This window comes from Mauremys reevesii, linkage group 3 (assembly GCF_016161935.1).
Source record: "Mauremys reevesii isolate NIE-2019 linkage group 3, ASM1616193v1, whole genome shotgun sequence".
In the NCBI taxonomy this organism is placed as follows: Eukaryota; Metazoa; Chordata; order Testudines; family Geoemydidae; genus Mauremys; species Mauremys reevesii.
In genome coordinates this window covers 62,191,037-62,212,274 of record NC_052625.1, presented here as the reverse complement: position 1 = coordinate 62,212,274, position 21,238 = coordinate 62,191,037, and the positions used below count along the sequence as shown (strand labels likewise).

Genomic DNA, 21,238 nt, shown 5'->3' with positions numbered 1-21,238 from the left:
AGGGCATAAAGGGCAGGGCCACCCTGACTCCCTCTCATTCTTTCTTACTGCCCACGGCAAGTACTGGAGATCCCCACTGGTTTTTGAGCTTTGTTTTTTCTAGCCAGCTTTACATGTTGAAATTGTACATAGTTGTAGATACTGTTAATCTTTAATATTAGTTTAGTGTTAATTAATTATATTATATTATTATTTTCATTTTTCCTCAGGAGTGTTGCTCCTGGAGTCTCTCTGTTTACAATGCAGAGATTCAGGTTTCAAATGGTAAAGTAATGCCTGCAACTGATGGGCATTAAGTTGCTTGTTTTCTTTAGGAGAATGACATGTTAAAGATAAGTGCTCCAATTGTAACTCTTTTCTGTCAAGGATGAAGAATGAGAGAGATTCATCTCATGGAGCACCTGTTAGAGAAGGCACTGTGCCCCTCCTCAGAATCTGAGGACTTTGTTCATGAGAGCTGAAATCTCTGCCATCCTGTAAAGAGTGACCTTTCAGCTACCTCTTCTGCATATAAGGGAGAGACTGGGGAAAAGAGATGGTTATCTTTGTCCCCTGATGCTTCCTTGAAACCAAAGATGCTTGCTATTTCCTCTGAGTCAGACTCAAGACCAAAGAAGTTTTCTTTTTCAGCTCTCAAAGGTGTGACATCAGACAGAACTATAAGTTATCTGGTGGACTTGGGTGGAACATAAGAACAACGATGACCTCCGGTACTGTTAGAGGTGGCACTGTCAGATCTGGCACTAATGTCTCTGGTGCTTTTGAGATTGGCACCTTCTTCATCTCACATGATGCTGTCAATTCCGCTATTTAATTCTTTAGCACAGTCGAGATCAGCATTGTGTACTTCAGCACCAATACCATCTACTCTGACTTGCCGGCACTTCATTCTACCTTTATACCTACCATGCTTCAAGCTTTCTTAGTTGGTAAGGACTTAATATGTCTCTCAGTACCAGACTCGCCACTGCAGTCAGTATTGATCGCAGTCATGATGTCAACTAATGTAGTCTCACTATACCTTTTATGGTTCCCCCACCATTGCATGGTCCTTAACAGTCATTGGTACTGGCAACTATTTCTGCATCACTACTTGCTACATTGGCTCCAGTACTGATGATGGTGCTGACAACATTTCTGTCTACATCTCTGGTACCACACATTTCTACCTCCCTTTACTCAAACTGCTACTGCTCCAAAATTTCCAGAGAACTGTAATATATCTTCATCTAACTCCATCAGCAGAAGGCCAGTTTCACCTGTTATGTCATTTAGATCTTGCTACTCACTGGCTCAGTCATCACATGGATATACTGCAAGGGCATGATACTTGTCTACTGCTCCCATGTGTCTTCAGACAAGACTTAGATTCATCTAGAGACTTCTCTGCCTGGTGCTCATCACCTTGGTCTGTGATTCCCTATAACTTCTCATCCTGACCCTACTGGGCCATGGGATGCCTCTCAAGATATGAGCTTGGTGTCTGCCTCTTGATTCATATCCAAATCACTGTGCTCTGCTCCACCTTCTGCTACACAGGAAGCACCTCCCATGGCTGGTGAGCAGGTGTCCCACTTAGAGATCTTGAAAGAAGTGAGAGACAGGATGACACCACTGACCAACTTCCTCTTATCTCATCATCCTCACCAGATGAGGTGATTACACCAGAAACATACTTGCTTCCTCTGGTGAATTTTAAAACTTTTCAGGATTTGTTGAAGTGGGTGACATCCACATTATGGGTATGGGCCAAGGTTGTTTAAGATAACCGTTATAAACTCCTGAAAATACTTTAAACCTTGGCTCCAAAAGGTGTGGCTCTTCCGATCAATTAAACTCTTCTCAATTCTGCTAAGACTTTATGGCAGACCCTGGCCTCCCTCCTGCTGGTATCAAAAAGGGCTGACAGTTGCTACTAAGTGCCCACCCAAGAGGGTTATTGTTTAAGAATTGATTAAGTTAAACTTGTATGGCATGAAATCCTATGCAACAGCCAGTTAACAAATGGGAGTCTCAAACTATCAGGCTCTTCTGGCAAATATGTTTATTAATTGGAATTCTATCTCAAAATTTGGAGATAAATTGCCTAAGGAACTTAAGGAGCAATTTCTTGCCATCATAGCTGAGGGTCACTTAACCACATTGACTCTGCAGTCATGGCCTCTAAATCTGTGGCCACAGACATATCTATAAGCCATTCCTCCTGGCTTCAGGCCTCAGGGATTCCTAGAGAATTTCAAAACACAGGTGAAGATCTGCTTTTCGAAGATCAAAATTGTTTTTTGAAGAAAAAAATGCAATGCTTTGCTTACTCTAAAAGACTCTAGGGCTACATTATGTTCTTTGGAAGTCTACTGTCTGTCTCTAAAGAGGGACACTGTAAATCTCAATTTGAGTATAAATAACCCGTTTATCTGCCTAGACATGTGGACCCTTGTAGGAGATGTAGTAAGCCTCCGAGGTGCAAACAGCTTCAGCATCTTCTAACCACATGTCAGCTTCTTCAAAGCAGTCAATTTAATGGGCACATCAATGACAATTGACCCGTCACTATGTAACTTTCATACTAACTCCCTTTGAGAACCATTTGTCTCTCTTCCTCAGTGCCTGCACCTCCATAACATCAGACAAATGGGTTAAGAAAGATATGTCATGCAGTTCCAATCCCTCCTCCACTAACCTTCTCAGGGACCCTTTTCACAAGACTGCTTCAGGAAGTGCAGTCTCTCCTCTATATGGGAACTATATTGCAAGTACCTCTACAACATGGGGAAAGGGTTTTATTCCCACTACTTCCTCATTCCCAGAGCAGGCTGGTGTTCTGGTATCCAGGTTTTTCCTTAGCTGGATGACTGGCTGATTTGAGGTCAGTCAAAAGAGCAAGTAGTGAGCAGCATTATTCAAATCCAGTTACTGTTTGTTCATCTAGAACTGAGAATAAATGCAGAAAAGTCAACTTTAATCCCAGTCCAAAAGACTGAATTTGTAAAAGCCATCTTCGATGCTACCACAGTGACTGCTTACTTATTTCGAGACAGGTTTCTGGCCATTGTCAACTTTTCAAGAACTTCAAAGCCAATCCCAGGAAAATGGTATAATCCTGCCTATGGAGGCCGGGCACCACTCCACAACTAAGCAGACTCTCTCTGCACATGCTGATTTATGTACTTGCATGAGTGCTTTCATCCTTAGATTGGTGAATGGACCCCAAAAAATCTGTGAGGGAGTTCCCTTCTCCCCTCCAGAACCAGCAATAACAGTTGGCACAGATGCCTCCACCAAGGCCTGGGGTGTCCACCCAGGGGAGTTTCACTATATATTCAAATCATAGAGCTAGGAGATAAATTTCATGCAAGCAAAGTTTTCCTAGCCATAATCAAAAGGCACACAACTCAGGTACTTATGGACAATACCACTACCATGTTTTACCTGATCAGGCAAGGCAGAGCCAGGGTCACTTATGTGAAGAATCGATTAGTCTCTGAAGTTTTGTGTTCAGAACATTACACTGAAGGCCTTCCATCTGCTGGGATGAGAAACACCACAGTGTATTCCTTAAGCAGAAACTTCATTTATCACCATGAGTGGTCCTTGAAGATAGACATATTGGCCATCATGGTCTAGAAATGGGGACCACCTGCTGTAGATCTCTTTGCAACAAACCTCAACAAAAAGAGTTAGAGGTGTGTTTCAGGGTGGTTGGAGTCCAGATTCAGTAGCAGATATCTTCCTTCTTCCTTGATCAATGGATCTTCTCTATGCGTTAACACTGGTTCCTTTGGTTCCAAGGGTGATAAGGAAACTAAAATAAGACCATGCTACATTAATACTGATAGCTCTGGCCTGGCTAGGGCAGTATCGCTACATAGATCATCAAGAGCTCACAATCCAATCTCCAATAACACTGCCATTGGTTGAAGGATTTTTGTCTTAGAATCGAGATCAGAAACTACATCATGACCTACAGAATGTGCATCTCATGGTCTGGCTGAGATATGGTTGGACTCCTTGGAAAAAAACTTGTTCTCAGGAGATCCAAACCATTCTTATTAACAGAAAGGACTCTATGAGATCTACATACTTAGCTAAGTGGAAAAGATTTTTCTATCTGGGCTGCTTCTCATCATCTTTGTCCCACTGGAGCCGAAATTCAGGACGTCTTGTATACAAGACTTTTCAGTTAGCTCCATTAGAGTGCATTTAGCCACCGTCTTGGCCATTCACCCTTCCATTAAAGGCTTGTAAGTTTTGTCACACCTGGAGGCAGTGAGGTTTCTTAAAGAGCTTGTTTGTGTATACTGTCCTGTCAGAGATCTAGTTCCATTTTGGGAGATGAGGGTATGTCTACACTTCAAGCCTAAGTTGACCTATATTAGGTCAACTTACAGTCACCAGCCTCCTTGGGTTGGTGGTGCACATCCTCACCAGGAGCACTTGCACTGACCTAAGAGGGCAGCGTGGGGAGCTGAGAGCCCAGTCTCTCAGCTCTGCTGGCAGCTTCCTTCCAGGAGCTTGGCTGCCCTATAGGTTCCCGGGTTCCCAGAGGACTGCACTCCCCTCTGCTTCCTGTTCCCCGCTGGGGGTGGGGGGAAACCCCCTAAAGCGTCTCACCCATCGTTCCCTGCCAGGAGCATGGGAAGCCACCCTGGGGCAAGTCATTTAGAGTGTCTCCTAGGCCTGGTCTACACTACGATTTTAAGTCGAATTTAGCAGCCTTACCTTGATTTAACCCTGGACCTGTCCACACGACGAAGCCCTTTTTTTCCTACTTAAAGGGCTCTTTAAATCGATTTCTTTACTCCACCTCCGACGAGGTGATTAGTGCTGAAATCGGCCTTGCCGGGTCAAATTTGGGGTAGTGTGGACGCAATTTGACAGTATTGGTCTCCGGGAGCTATCCCAGAGTGCTCTATTGTGACTGCTCTGGACAGCTTCTCTCAGCTCAGATGCACTGGCCAGGTAGACAGGAAAAGCCCCACGAACTTTTGAATTTAATTTCCTGTTTGGCCAGCGTGGTGAACTGATCAGTACAGGTGACCATGCAGAGCTCATCAGCAGAGGTGACCATGAAGTCCCAGAATCGCAAAAGAGCTCCAGCATGGACCAAACGGGAGGTACGGGATCTGATCACTGTATGGGGAGACAAATCCATGCTAGCTGAACTACATTTCAGTAAACAAAATGCCAAAACATTTGAAAAAGTCTCCAAGGGCATAAAGGACAGAGGCTATAACAGGGACTCGCGGCAATGCCGCTGAAAATTAAGGAGCTCAGGCAAGCCTACCAAAAAAACAGAGAGGCAAATGGCCGGTGAGCTTCTATGATGAGCTGCATGCCATTCTAGGAGGTGCAGCCACCAGTACCGCAACCCTGTGCTTTGACTCTGTCAATGGAGTAGGACACAACATGGAAGCGGGTTTTGGGGATGAGGAAGATGAGGAGGAGGAGGTTGAAGATAGCTCATAGCAAGGAAGCGGAGAAACCGGTTTCCCCAACAGCCAGGGTCTGTTTCTCACCCTGGATTTGGAGCCAGTAACCCCCGAACCCACCCAAGGCTGTCTCCAAGACCCTGAAGGCGGAGAAGGGACCTCTGGTGAGTGTACCTTTGTAAATATTAGACATGGTTTAAAAGCAAGCGTGTTTAATGATTAAGTTGCCCTGCCATTCGCGGCCAGTACAACTACTGGAAAAGTCTGTTAACGTATCGGGGGATGGAGTGGAAATCCTCCGGGGACATCTCCATAAAGCTCTCCTGGATGTACTTCCAAAGCCTTTGCAAAAGGTTTCTGGGGAGAGCAGCCTTATTCCGTCCTCCATGGTAGGACACTTCACCACGCCAGGCCAGTAGCACGTAGTCTGGAATCATTGCATTCAAACAACATCCGTTCCTTATCTCTCTGTGTTATCCTCAGGAGAGTGATATCATTCATTGTCACCTGGTTGAAATAGGGTGATTTTATTAAGGAGACATTCAGAGGTGCCCGTTCCTGCTGGGCTGTTTGCCTGTGGCTGAACAGAAATGTTCCTTGCTGTTAGCCATGCGGTGGCGGGAGGGATGAAGTGATCATCCTAGAGATGGGGGGGTTAGTTGGGTTTGTGCTGCATGCTAACCCACAAACCTCAGCCCTTTCTTTTAAATTGCCAACCCATTTTAAATGGCCAACCCAAAGGCTGCTTGGTATGGGAAATGAGGGTGCTGCTGTTTGAAACCATTCCCACATGTTATGAAGGTTAAAGAAGCCAAAAGACTGTGGCTTACCACAGCTGCCTGCAAGCCGAATTCTGTTGCCCGGCCCTGCATGAGTGATCTCTCACACCAAACCGGCAGGCCTTCCCTCAATAAGAGGCAAAATGTGACCTTGTAACGAAAGCACATGTGCTATGTAATGTTAACAGCAAGGTTTACCGTGAAAGAGTGTACCCATTGTTCTATAAAATGTCTTTTTAACTATCACTCTCCTTTTTTTTCCCTCCACCAGCTGCATATGTTTCTCCTTTCCAGAGGCTAGCGAAGATGAGAAGGCGAAAAAAACACACTTGGGATGAAGTGTTCTCTGAGCTCATGCTGTCCTCCCATACTGACAGAGCACAGCAGAATGCATGGAGGTAGACAATGTCAGAGTGCAGGAAAGCACAATATGAACATGAGGAGAGGTGGCGGGCTGAAGAGAGTAAGTGGCGGGCTGAAGAGAGTAAGTGGCGGGCTGAAGATGATAGGTGGCGTCAGGTTGCTGACAGAAGGCAGGAGTCAATGCTCAGGCTGTTGGAGCATCAAACTCATATGCCCCAGCGTATGGTTGAGCTGCAGGAAAGGCAGCAGGTGCACAGACTGCCGCTACAGCCCCTGTGTAACCAACTGCCCTCCTCCCCAAGTTCCATAGCCTCCTCACCCAGACGCCCAAGAACGCGGTAGGGGGGCCTTCGGCCATCCAGCCACTCCACCCCAGAGGATTGCCCAAGGCACAGAAGGCTGGCGTTCAATAAGTTTTAAAGTTTTAAAGTGCAGTGTAGCCTTGTCCTTCCCTCCTCCCCCGCCCCACCTGGTGCTTCCCTCCTCCCCCACCCCTCCTGAGCTACCTCGGCAGTTATTCCCCTATTTGTGTGATGAATTAATAAAGAATGCATGAATGTGAAGCAACAATGACTTTATTGCCTCTGCAAGCGGTGATCAAAGAGGGGAGGGGAGGGTGGCTAGCTTATAGGGAAGTCATCAAGGAGAAACAAACAGAATTTTCACACCATAGCCTGGACAGTCATGAAACTGGTTTTCAAAGCTTCTCTGATGCGCAGTGCGCCCTCCTGTACTCTTCTAACCGCCCTGGTGTCTGGCTGTGCGTAATCAGCGGCCAGGCGATTTGCCTCAACCTCTCACCCGACCATAAACGTCTCCCCCTTACTCTCACAGATATTGTGGAGCTCACAGCAAGCAGTAATAACAATGGGAATATTGGTTTTGCTGAGGTCTATCCGAGTCAGTAAACTCTGCCAGCACGCTTTTAAAAGTCCAAATGCACATTCTACCACCATTCTGCACTTGATCAGCCTATAGTTGAACAGCTCCTGACTACTGTCCAGGGTGCCTGTGTATGGCTTCATGAGCCATGGCATTAAGGGGTAGGGTGGGTCCCCAAGGATAACTATCAGCATTTCAACATTCCCAACAGTTATTTTCTGGTCTGGGAAGAAAGTCCCTTCCTGCAGCTTTTGAAACAGACCAGAGTTCCTGAAGATGTGAGCATCATATACCTTTCCCCGCCATCCCACGTTGATGTTGGTGAAACATCCCTTGTGATCCACCAGGGCTTGCAGCACCATTGAAAAGTACATTGAAAAGCAAGTTTATGTACTTGCTGGCTTGGTGCTCCGGTGCCAAAATAGGGATATGGGTTCCGTCTATCGCCCCACCACAGTTAGGGAATCCCATTTCAGGAAAGCCATCTACTATGACCTGCACATTTCCCAGAGTCACTACCCTTGATATCAGCAGCTCTTTGATTGTGTTGGCTACTTGGATCACAGCAGCCCCCACAGTAGAGGATCCGGGGAACTACAGGCCAGTCAGCCTCACCTCAGTCCCTGGAAAAATCGTGGCGCAGATCCTCAAGAAATCAATTCTGAAGCACTTAGAGGAGAGGAAAGTGATCAGGAACAGTCAGCATGGATTCACCAAGGGCAAGTCATGCCTGACTAACCTAATTGCCTTCTATGAAGAGATAACTGGGTCTGTGGATGAGGGGAAAGCAGTGGATGTATTATTTCTTGACTTTAGCAAAGCTTTTGATACTGTCTCCCACAGTATTCTTGCTAGCAAGTTAAAGAAGTATGGACTGGATGAATGGACTATAAGGTGGATAGAAAGCTGGCTAGATCATCGGGCTCAACGGGTAGTGATCAACGGCTCCATGTCTAGTTGGCAGCCGGTTTCAAGTGGAGTGCCCCAAGGGTCGGTCCTGGGGCTGGTTTTGTTCAATATCTTCATTAATGATCTGGAGGATGGCATGGACTGCACTCTCACAAGTTTGCAGATGACACTAACCTGGGAGGAATGGTAGATACACTGGAGGGTAGGGATAGGATACAGAGGGACCTAGACAAATTAGAGGATTGGGCCAAAAGAAACCTGATGAGGTTCAACAAAGACAAGTGCAGAGTCCTGCACTTAGGACGGAAGAATCCCATTTACTGTTACAGACTAGGGACCGAATGGCTAGGAAGCAGTTCTGCAGAAAAGAACCTAGGGGCTACAGTGGACGAGAAGCTGGATATGAGTCAACACTGTGCCCTTGTTGCCAAGAAGGGTAACGGCATTTTGGGCTGTATAAGTAGGGGCATTGCCAGGAGATCGAGGGACCCCTCTATCAACATTGATGATGCCTCATCTGGAGTACTGTGTCCAGTTTTGGACCCCACTCTACAAGAAGGGTGTGGAAAAATTGGAAAGAGTCCAGTGGAGGGCAACAAAAATGATTAGGGAGCTGGAGCACATGACCTATGAGGAGAGGCTGAGGGAACTGGGATTGTTTAGTCTGCAGAAGAGAAGAATAAGGGGGGATTTGATAGCTGCTTTCAACTACCTGAAAAGGGGTTCCAAAGAGGATGGATCTAGACTGTTCTCCATGGTACCTGATGACAGAACAAGGAGTAATGGTCTCAAGTTGCAGTGGGGGAGGTTTAGGTTGGATATTAGGAAAAACTTTTGCATGAGGAGGGTGGTGAAGCAGTGGAATGTGTTACCTAGGGAGGTGGTGGAATCTCCTTCCTTAGAGGTTTTTAAGATCAGCCTTGACAAAGCCCTGGCTGGGATGATTTATTTGGGAATTGATCCTGCTTTGAGCAGGGGGTTAGACTAGATGACCTCCTGAGGTCCCTTCCAACCCTGATATTCTATGATACTATGATTTGCCCACTCCAAATTGCTGCCCGACTGGCTGGTAGCTGTCTGGCATTGCAAGCTTCCACGGGGCTATCGCCACTACTGTGAGGGCTGCTCTCATCTTGGTATTCTTGCACTTCAGGGCAGGGGAAAGCAAGTCACAAAGTTCCATGAAAGTGCCCTTACGCATGTGAAAGTTTTGCAGCCACTGGGAATCGTCCCAGACCTGCAACACTATGCGGTCCCACCATTCTGTGCTTGTTTCCCGGGCCCAGAATCGGCCTTCCACGGCATGAACCTGCCCTGTTAACACCATGATGTGCACATTGCTGGGGCCCATACTTTGTGAGAAGTCTATGTCCATGTTTATGTCCTCATCACTCTTGTCACCGCACTGCTGTCGCCTCCTTGCCTGGTTTTGCTTTTGCAGGTTCTGGTTCTGCATATACTCCAGGATAATGCGCGTGGTGTTTACAGTGCTCATAATTGCCACGGTGATCTGAGCAGGCTCCATGTTCCCAGTGCTATGGTGTCTGCACCGAAAAAAGGTGCGAGACGATTGTCTGCCGTTGCTCTGATGGAGGGAGGGGCAATTGACGACATAGCTTACAGGGAATTAAAATAAACAAAAGGAGTGGCTTTGCATCAAGGAGAAACACAAACAACTGTCACACAGAATGGCCCCCTCAAGGATTGAACTCAAAACCCTGGGTTTAGCAGGCCATTAATTTCATGGAGGGAGCGGGGAGCACATGAATAGAAAACAAATCGGGTCAATTTCTTGTTTTGATCCACTCCGTCTATCTTTTACATCTTAGGCTGGCAGCAGACGGTGCAGTGTGACTGCTAGCCATCATCATCTCCTGGGTGCTCGGCAGAAGATGCTGCATTATGATTGCTAGCCATCGTCATCTTCTGGCTACTCAGTAGAATACAGTGCAGTACGACTGCTAGCCATTGTCATCTCCCAGGTGTTCGGCAGAAGATGGGAATGACCTGGCTGAGTCACTCCCACGTCTGCCCAGGCACCCCTCGCCGACCTCACTGAGGTCGGCTAAAAGAGCACCCAGGAATATGACAATGATGGCTACCAATCATAATGCACCATCTGCTGCCAAAAGGCAATGAGCTGCTGCTGTGTAACAATGCAGTCCCACATCTGCCAGCACCCACGAGACGTACGGTGACGGTGAGCTGAGCTGGCTCCATGCTTGCCATGGTATGGCGTCTGCTCAGGTAACCCAGGAAATAACGTGCAAAACGATTGTCTGCCGTTGCTTTCACGGAGGGAGGGAGGGAGGGAGAGGGGGGCCTGACGACATGTACCCAGAACCACCCGCAACACTGTTTTTGCCCCATCAGGCATTGGGATCTCAACTCAGAATTCCAATGGGCAGCGGAGACTGCGGGAACTGTTGAATACCTACCCACAGCTACCCACTGTTCAACGCTCCGGAAGTCAATGCTAGCCTCAGTACTGTGGACGCAGTCCGCCGAGTTAACGCACTTAGAGCATTTTGTGTGGGGACACACACAATTGACTGTATAAAAATGATTTCTAAAAAACCCAACTTCTATAAATTTGACCTAATTTCGTAGTGTAGACATACCCCTAGACTGTTTGTACCTTACACAGAAAGAGTGAAGGGGGAAGCAATCTCAGCTCAGATATCTTCTTGCATAAGATCCTGTTACAAATTGGCAAATGTAACTTCTCCAACAAAGATAACTACCCACTCTAGAAGGGCTCAAGTTACCACATCAGCCTTTCTAAATAATGTACTGATTGTGGATGTCTGTAAAGTGGCTACATGGTCATCAATACATACCTTCTTCAGATATTATGCCATCAACTCTGTCATTGTGAATGTATGTGGACTTTGGTAAGTCTGTACTTCATTCCTTGTTCAAGTAGCTCTGAAATCCCATTGCCTGTAAAGAAACCCACAGTGAAATGTATATGTGCCCAATCATTCATAGAAGAAAAAACAGTTCTTCTTCGAGTGATTGCTCCTATGCATTCCAGTTAGGTGTGCGCGCCGTGCGTGCACGGCTCTACGGAAGATTTTTACCCTAGCAATTCCGGAGGGCGCCCCCTGGAGTGGCGCTGCTATAGCGCAGGATATATACCCCAGCCGGCCTGTCCGCTCCTCAGTTCCTTTTTTCCGCCCGTGACGGCCGTTGGAACAGTGGAGCACAGCTTAGCTGACCTCCACTTCCCTAGCTACTCGTAGTTTTCTCTCGTTCTGTTTATAGTTGTAGTTAACTCTGTTTGTTTGTAGAATAGTATAGTGTATTTATTTTACAGGGGTTCGGGGTTTATCCCCGTCCCCTCAGCCGGTGCCGGGTCCGATGCCCGGTCCACAGGGTTTCCTAAGGCTCGGCCGGCCACAAGCCGCTGCCAACAAGAGATCTTCTCCTAAGTGCCTCGAGGGATCTTACCTCACAGATAAGTGCCGCATTTGTGAGGCCTTTAATCCGTGAACAAAGGGGAGCGGGGCTTTCGTTTTAAACAGCTCCTGAGGGAGGCAGCTCTTGCTCCTCCGCTCTCGGCGCCGAGCGCTAGTTAGTTTTCAAGGCGCGCTCCCTCGGCACCGGATCGCCGGTACCGCCAAGGCCTCCTGGCACGACCGTCGCTGGCTCCGACGTACCCTCGGCATGGATCCCTCTCCTGGAGGATGAAGAGGCACAGTATCCTTGCTGCGTCCGAGCCGCCGCCTCTGCAGCCGAGCGCTATGCTCGGTCGGATCGTCCGGCACCGGTGTCTGCCGCGGCACCGACAATACCCGCACCGTTTACTCCGGCCAGGCAAGAGCCGTCGAGTCCGGTGCTGGAAAGCTCCCACGTACGGTCCGTGGTCGAGCTCGCTCTGAAGCTGCGTCCGAGATGCTTGTTCCGCAGCCGAGCGCTATGCTCAGTCGGATCGCCCGGCACCGATGTCTGCCGCGGCACCAACAATATCCGCACCTTTAACTCCGGCCAGGCAAGAGCCGTCGAGTCCGGTGCTGGAAAGCTCCCCGGTACGGACCGTGGTCGAGCTCGCTCTGAAGCTGCGTCCGAGCCGCCTGCTCCGCAGCCGAGCGCTATGCTCCGTCGGATCGCCCGGCACCGATGTCTGCCGCGGCACCGTCAATATCCGCACCATTAACTCCGGCCAGGCAAGAGCCGTCGAGTCCGGTGCCGGAAATCTCCCCGGTACGGACCGTGGTCGAGCTCGCTCTGAAGCTGCGTCCGAGCCGCCTGCTCCGCAGCTGAGCGCTAGGCTCCGTCGGATCACCCGGCACCGATGTCTGCCGCAGCACCGACAATGCCCGCACCATTAACTCCGGCCAGGCAAAAGCTGTCGAGTCCGGTGCTGGAACACTCCCCGGTACGGACCGTGGTCAAGCTCGTTATGAAGCTGCATCCGTCGTGCGAGCTATGGTCGAGCTCACTATTCCCTCCACGCCGGAGACAGTGTCCACAGCGAGGGAGCTGATTGCACCGACAGCATCTGCGCTGCCTCAACCCCCGGCACCGCCGGTGCGGGTTACATAGTCGATGGGCAAGCCTGCCTTGATCGGACCACCCTACGTCGGCACCGCAGAGCGGCACCGTTCAGGGTCGCGGTCCCGCGGATGTTCTCGGTCCCGTCACCGATCTAGGTCTCGGCGCCGCTCACAGTCTCGGCACCGTTCTCCATGTTGGTACCAGTAGTACTCGTGGCACCGATCAGCATCCCATTCGCTGGTCCGGGACACTCAGCACTGATCCAGCTCCCGGCACCGACCCAGACACCGGGACGCCCGTAGTCACTCCTGATCATCGAGCCTCGCACCCTCGGTCGACCGCCCAGCGCAGCTTCGGTGGCAGGTCCCGTTCTCGGTACCGGTCTGCCTACCGGTACCGATCCCCGGTGCCGCATCGAGCGACGTCAGTTACAGACAGAGACTCTACCAAGAGCTTTCAGCTCCTCCAGGGCCACCCAGCCACGCATCAGTGTCGTCCCGTGCGGACACTTCATATGCGTAGCACTCTGTTTTTCGATGTGCCCTCCAGAGTCTTCCAGGAGACCTATCAGTGTACTACCATGCCAGAGGCGTACCGGTGATCCCATCTCACTCCGTTCCCTCGGAGCTCGGGGTGCCAGAGGTGACAATTAGTCGTCCCCGTCCGACTGGTACAGAGCAACCCCCGGTTCGGCACCGGGCTCCCAGATCCCTCCGGATCAGGAGGTCGTCCAGGAGCTCGAGCCCACACGGGACCCGCTTGTCCCTGGCCTTTCTTCTTCCTCCTCCCCAGATGAGACGGGGGCAGGAACATACCCCTCCGGCCCTCCTCTAATCAAAATGCGACCAGCCCCTAATTCCAAAGAGGCTGGGCGTGTGGTCTTACGGGGCCGTAAGATGTACCCGGAGGGGGCCCTGCAACTTCGTGTAGCGAACCAGCAAGCCCCGCTTATCCGCTACTGTGGGTGGTGGTGGGCAAATTTACAGAGTTGGTTCTTCGGAACTCCCGTCAAGAGTTCGATGCCCTCCTGCAGCAAAGGACGGAGCTGGAGAGAGCTTCCCTCCAGGCCTCGTTGGACGCAGCTGACTCCGCCGCCATGACTCTGGCCTCGGGTGTTGCCACGCGGCGCGTTTCATGGCTCCAGTTGTCGAGCCTTCCCTCGCAGCTGCGGCACGCTATACAGGACTTGCCCTTCAATGGCACAGGCCTGTTCTCTGAAAACACTGGCCCTAGGCTGCAGAACCTAAAGGGCAGCAGGGTCACTTTGCTCTCTCTCTCTCGGCGTGCACACGCCGGTGATTCAGCGCCGACGTTTCCGTCCCCAACCTCCGCTCTTACCCTGCGCCTTGACAAAGTCAGGACTTGGCCAGCGGGCGTGGCTTACACGGTCGTGGCCATCAATCCGCACCCCAAAGGAGCCCAAATTAGGGTCCTTCTCACCACCAATGGGGCAAAAGCCTACCCATCCTCGCCCCTCCTAAGGACCCCTCTCTCGAGCGATTCCTCTGGCAAGAGGCGCGGACGCTCCTCTTCATCGGAGCTATACAGGAGGTACCTAAGGGCGAAACCTATCCCCTAGGCGAAGGGAGGTCTCAGACCTATCCTAGGCCTGCGGGAACTCAACAAGTCGCGATGCAGATGAGTTCCGCATGGTACCCAGGGCGACCGTCATCCCATCCTGGGATCCCGGAGACTGGTACGCCGCCCTCGTTATGAAGGGCGCGTGTTTTCACGTCGCCATTTCTCTTCCACACAGAAGGTACCCTCGGTTTGGGGCCTACCATCGTTATTCCCAGTATACGGCCCTCCCGGTTGGCCTCTATACAGCCCAGGGGTATTCAAAGTGCATGGCTGTAGTCGCCGCCTTTCTTCGCCACCGTCGGATACACGTTCTCCGTATCTAGATGAGTGGCTCATTCGAAGAACCACCGGGCCCAAAGTACCAGTCATGTGGGCATCGACACGAACCTATTCCTGTGTCTAGGCCTGATGATCAATATTAAAATCCACTCTGATTCCCATACAGGGATGGGAATTCATTGGGGCCGTCCTGGTCTCCAGACTCGCCAGAGCCTGCTTACCTCAGCCTTGGTTTCAGGCGAGGGTAACAATTGTACAAGGTCTATGGACCTTTCCGCCAACTTGGGCTCGCACTTGCCTAGGTTTCCTGAGTCACATGGCTGTCTGCACGTTTGCAACCGAACATGCCAGGCTTCGCCTCTGTTCACTTCGATCGTGGCTCACCTGGGTGTGCCACCCGGGCAGAGACGGCATGCTCGTGGTCGTCTCGTTCCCCCCGAGCAGCCTAGGCTCCCTCGACCGGGAGTCAGCGTCCTCCCTGGTGTATCCAGGGATGCTGTTTCATTCACCCCTCGGGGTCCCTCATGACAGACAGCCCATCTCTCGGCTGGGTGCGCACCTGGCGTAGTTTCGCACTCACGGCCTTCGGTCAGCGCAAGAGCTGGCCTTACACATCAATGTCCGAGAGCTGAGAGCAGTCTGCCTTGTGTACCAGGCGATTCAGCTGATGGATCGTCTCAGCAGATCCTTCCTGTCTCACAAGTGGTAGTTTCCTCCCGTCTTTATCTATTCTGTTTTCCAGAAGTTGGTCTTTCCCCGCATAGCCCTCCTCGCTCTCGCGAGAACGGAAAGAGAGAGAAATTCTCCTCATTCCAAGGCCTCTCCCCAGGCTCGGTCTTGGAGGATTTTCCTGAGGCCGTGGACCAGCCATCTGCCGTACGCTTTCCACTGTCCCCGCTGGTTCACAAGGACTTGCTAAAACTCCGCAGGGACAGAGCGCCCCTGATCGTGATCGCTCCAGTGTAACCTGGGCAGCACTGGCACACCATGTTGCTACACCTGTTGGTAGCAACCCTCTTGGCACAGACCCCATGACGTGGGATCACGGCAACCTTCACCACCCGGTCTTGTAATCCCTGCACCTCACAGCAGGACTCCTGCGTGGCTAAACCAATCCGAGTTACGTTGTTCTGCCTCGGTTCTACAGGATTCTCCGGGGTGGTAGAAAATCTTCCATTCGGTTACAGTATCTGGCCAAGCAGAAGCGTTTCTCCTGCTGCTCCGAAACACGCAATGTTTCCCACGCCGAGGTCCCGCTCCATTCCATCTGGTTCCTCAGGGCTTGGAGCGTTTATACCTCCCCCCCAGTGGGGCCCCGCCATAAACCTGGCTCTTCAATCTGGTTCTAACCAGCTTTATGACTGCCCTATTCGAGCCAATGTCAACATGCTCATTGGTATACCTGTCCTGCAAGACAGTTTTCCTGTAGCCTTTCCTGCGGCCAGACGAGTCTCCGAGCTTCAGACTCTCTCAATAGGCCCAAGGTATACTGTATTCCTCAGGGACAAGGGCAGTTATTACCACGTCCGACCTGCCTCCCTGAGGATGGGTCGGCCTTTTATATCTACCAGGATATCTTCCTTCCGGTCTTCTTTCCGAATCCACTCTCTTTGCAAGGAGAGCAACGGTGGCCCTCCTTCGACATCCGTCGGGCGTCCGCAATCTATATCTAGTGGACAGAGCCCTCTCGTAACGCCCCCAAAACCTTCATCGTACCGGCATACCAGACGAAGAGCATACCTGTCTCCTCCTAGAGGATTTCATCTTCAATGACGTTGTGCATCCGCACCTCCTCTGTTTGGCCCATGTTCCATAGAGCCACCTTGCTGCACATTCTGCCAGGGCTCACGCTTCTCAGCTGCCTTCCTGGCTCGCATACCCTTTCGGGGGATGTGTTGTACACCTACCTGGTCCTCGGTCCACACCTTTGCCTCATTGCTCCAAGAGTCCGGAGCTGATGCAGCCTTTGGCTTAGCGGTTGCGTTCTGCAACATCTAACTCCGACCCCACCGCCTACGTAAGGCTTGGGAATTACCTAACTGGAATGCATAGGAGCAATCACTTGAAGAAGAAGAGACGGTTACTCACCGTAGTAACTGTTGTTCTTCGAGATGTGTTGCTCCTATCCATTCCAGACCCGCCCTCCTTCCCCACTGTCGGAGTAGCCGGCAAAAAGGAACTGAGGAGCGGACAGGCCGGCTGGGGTATATATATCCTGCGCTATAGCGGCGCCACTCCAGGGGGCGCCCAGCCGGCCCGCCGGAGTTGCTAGGGTAAAAATCTTCCATAGAGCCGTGCACGCGCGGCGCGCACACCTAACTGGAATGGATAGGAGCAACACATCTCGAAGAACAACAGTTACTACGGTGAGTAACCGTCTCTTACTTAACTCTACATTGGAATTCTGAAATACATGGGACTTTGGCCATGTCTACACTACCACTTTTGTCAGTATAACTTATGTCACTCAGAAGTGTGTAAAAAACATCCTCTTGAGCAACATAAGTTACACCGAGAGCTGTGCTGGTGTGGACAGCACTATGTTGGTTGGAAAGCTTCTCCCGCTGACATAGCTACCACCACTCATGAAGGTGGTTTTGTTATGTAGACAGGAGAGCTCTTTCCTGCCAACATAGAGCAGCTACACAAGTGATCTTACAGTGGCACAGCTGCATTAGTACAGCTGTGTGCTCTAAGCTTGCTAGTGTAGACATGGCTTTAGACTATGATTCAACTGCTGTCATTTAAGACCCTAAACAAGGGCTACTGATAAATTTGTTTTTGCTTCTGTAAATTGGGTAGAGATGACCAACAGAGCAGTGCTTTAAGGGTTTGTATTGATTTAACATAAAACATCTATTATAAAACATTCTAGAGAATAAAAGCTTGAACATTTTGATTGAAGACTGGTTTGTTTTGTTAGTTACATCAGCTGAACTGGTGCACTAATTAAGGCCCCAGTTCAACAAACCACTTAAACATGTGCTTGCAGTTCAACATGTACTTGAGTGGTTTTTCTGTGGAATTCTACTCCTGGACAGACAAGACTGGGTTATTACATTAGGTATAATATTTGAAAGAGCTGCTGCCTAGTTGTCTTCAACCTTTTTCCTCTACATTTTAAACTGCTCATATTGCTCATATTGGCATAGCTAGTTTTAACCACACAGTGCTAATAGTATGCTTATAGGAAGTACTGTTTTCTGCTTTGGTGGCTTCTTGATACAACCACTGTGTGTCAAAATAGTTTGTCTTATCTTTCTCCTTTCCCATACAATGTCTTGTCTTAGAATATCAGGGTTGGAAGGGACCTCAGGAGGTCATCTAGTCCAACCTCCTGCTCAAAGCAGGGCCAATCCCCGGGCAGATTTTTGCCCTGATCCCTAAGTGGCCCCCTCAAGAATTGAGCTCACAACCCTGGGTTTAGCAGGCCAATGCTCAAATCATTGAGCTATCCTTCCCCCCTTGTTTAAGTATTATTGCTAATTATTTTTATTAGATCAGTAGGGCTTCAAGGCCCCCCAGCCATCCTTAGCGCCCCTTTTTGTTAGGTGCTATACAACCACATGATAAAAGCCTCTGCTTTGAAGGGTTTACAATCTAGGGCCCTGATCCCACAAAGACTTACACACATGCTTAATTTTAGGGACCTTGAATAATACTTAATACTTCAGCAAGAGAGAAGGAGAAATCAGTAGAGCTATTCATTGTGGAAAGTTAAGCATGTGTAAATTTTTGCTGGATCAGACCTAAGACAAGACATATCTAGCAAGTGTAAGAAAATATATCCGAAGGATCCGAGAAGTTCAAGGGTAACCCTGATACGGGATTTTGTAAGGATTAGCTCCCTGCAGCGATAGTTTTGAGTCAATTATTCCTAATCATAAAAGTAAGTAAGACAAATACAGGAATCCTTATTGGTCATCCATCTAACATTATTAGTTTGGTTTTTCACATAGGCATTATAATATGTCTCACTTTCTCCTCATCACTTCCTTCTTTTTGAAATGAGAATAGTAAGTGCTAAATAAGAGGAATTTCTCCATGTTAGTGCAGGACACAAGGAATAGGCCACAATCCTGGTTGCAAAATTCTGTTTCAATATCAAAATGATAATGTGGACTAAAACAAAAATACCATTTTCTAAAATACAGAACAGCCAACAGAAACAACAGATTTTTTGTGCATAAGAATATTGCATGTTTCTTTTCATCTGATAGTTATTGCATTTGTTTCTCAACTTTTTCAGGACTGCATTTTTTTGTTTAAAGAATATCAAAAATGCTTTCATAAAACAAGGAAACAGATTTTGGAAGCTCTAGGGGAAAAGACATTTGAAGTATCAGAGATGTATATTTTTGGCAAATTTGAAGCGTTTTGTAAAAGGCTAGAAAAAGTAAGTAACATTTCTGTTTTTATTTTAAAAATTAAAAAAGTAAGTGTGCATGCCTTTAATGAGAATTTTTGAAGATTGACTAAAGAATTGCTTAGTGTGCTATATTCTTATTTCAATATGAAGAAAGTTTTTTTTTTAAATGTAGTTGATGTTTTTGGATAAATACAGCATTTCTCTTAATTTCTTAGACCATCAAATTATTATGACTTTCATAAATAATGAAAGCTGTAGTTAAGAGTTGCAACTCACTTTTTTCATTTGCTCAGAACTTGTTAAAAAATTCTGTGTTTGGCTTTCTATGCTTGATCTCAGCCTAAAATTCAATTTTTTAAAAGGGTTTCGAAAAATCAATTAATGTGAACCTAAAGCTTTGTCTACACTATGCAGCTTTTAGAGATTCATCCTGATGTACATGTACTCTTGCAGTGACTATTCAGAGCACATAGCCAGCCACCTTCTGAATGCTTCCTTGAGACACTGTTTTATAACTTTTCCTTGACCAGATAAAATCTGAGGTATCAGATACAGAGGAGATGCTCAGATGTCACAATAATGAGCACAATATAGAATCCAAGACAGAGAAAGAGATACTGAACAAAGGTAGATGGGCCTGAATCCTGTTGTCTTTTTGATTATCAGGAAGCACTTCAAATACAATGACTACCATGTATTAAACATGGGGGAAGGGCTTGAAAATACATTTCATCAAGAGGATGTTAAAGAACTTATGCATACTTCTTCAGCTTTGTGTTTCCAAATAAAAGCTCACTGCAAATTGTAAATAAATAAAAAGAATAAAATTATAGTAAGAGAAAATCATAGATAATTGTCCCCTGGTGAAAGGAATGGAGGGGGAAAAACATATGTGATAGATGCTTGTCACATTGTTTACAGCACCACTGGATGACTCTCAGGAACCACAAAGATGGGTAAGGTAAAAAACCAATCAACCAAACAAAACCTAAATAGGATAGAGTATTTGGTTCCCTTGGTAAAGCTACTAAGAGGAGCAACCACAGCTTATAAAACTCTTCTGCCAAAGACAGTGTCTAAGATGTCATGCTTGACTATTTGGAAACAATCTGAACTGAAAATAACAGCATAATTTTACCGATGTCTTCGTATGTGGACTGTTTTTTAATACCTGTTGTGACGTTGTGCAGTCTATATGGTTTTATAAAAATATGGTCATGAGTGAATATAATGTAACTGGAATATGCTTCATGCAAAAGGTCTCTTGTAAGGTATCATTACAAAGCTTATAATCTACTGAGTGTGATCATCCTATTTGTATAAATGTACCACTCTTGTATCTGGGACTAGAAATATGAAATATAACTCTGCTGGCCTATTGTAATTATGCAAAGTGTGGGTGATTAATGATGGTTTAGAATCTTAATGGCTCCCATCAACCAGAACAATTGACTGGGGCTCTGTTTGCAAGCAAGCCTTCCTGTTAGTCAGGCTGGGAGGAATGAAGGCTTGGAGTCTTACAGTGACATGTGATTATGTCACATGATCTGGAATCCATCTTTAACCTCATGCTTTTCCAGTGTGTGTGTGTGGGGGGGAGGGGATGGAAACCCAGAGAGAGACAAAGGATTCCCACCTTATGCAAAAGATATATAAAGGGGTGGAACAGAACAAAGGGGGAGAGCCATCATGAAGAATCCCCTAGCTACCACCTGAGCTGGAATAAGAACTGTACCAGGGGAAAGAATTGTGCCCAGGCCTGGAAGGTGTCCAGTCTGAGGAAAAAACTTACAGAAGCATCTCTGAGGGTGAGATTATCTGTATTCAGTTTGATTAGACATAGATTTGCACATTTTATTTTATTTTGCTTGGTGACTTCCTTTGTTCTGTCTGTTACTACTTGGAACCACTTAAATCCTACTTTTTGTATTTAATAAAATCACTTTTTACTTATTAACTCAGAGTATGTATTAATACCTGGGGGAGCAAACAACTGTGCATATCTTTCTATCAGTGTTATAGAGGGCGAACAATTTATGAGTTTACCCTCCATACACTTTATACAGAGTAAAATGGATTTATTTGGGTTCTATGCATCCGAAGAAGTGAGCTGCAGCTCACGAAAGCTCATGCTAAAATAAATTTGT

General features: G+C 48.0%; 1 protein-coding gene across 14 annotated transcripts in view; it reads left to right on the top strand.

Annotated features, from left to right (window-relative positions):
- DNAH8 (dynein axonemal heavy chain 8) overlaps positions 1–21,238 on the top strand; it is a 556,010-nt gene that overhangs the window by 92,883 nt on the left and 441,889 nt on the right. For all 14 annotated transcript variants that reach the window (XM_039529004.1, XM_039529011.1, XM_039529005.1 and 11 more), the window contains one exon: positions 18,972–19,118. In XM_039529004.1, the coding sequence (XP_039384938.1) occupies positions 18,972–19,118 (147 nt within the window). The remainder of the gene's footprint in view (positions 1–18,971; positions 19,119–21,238) is intronic.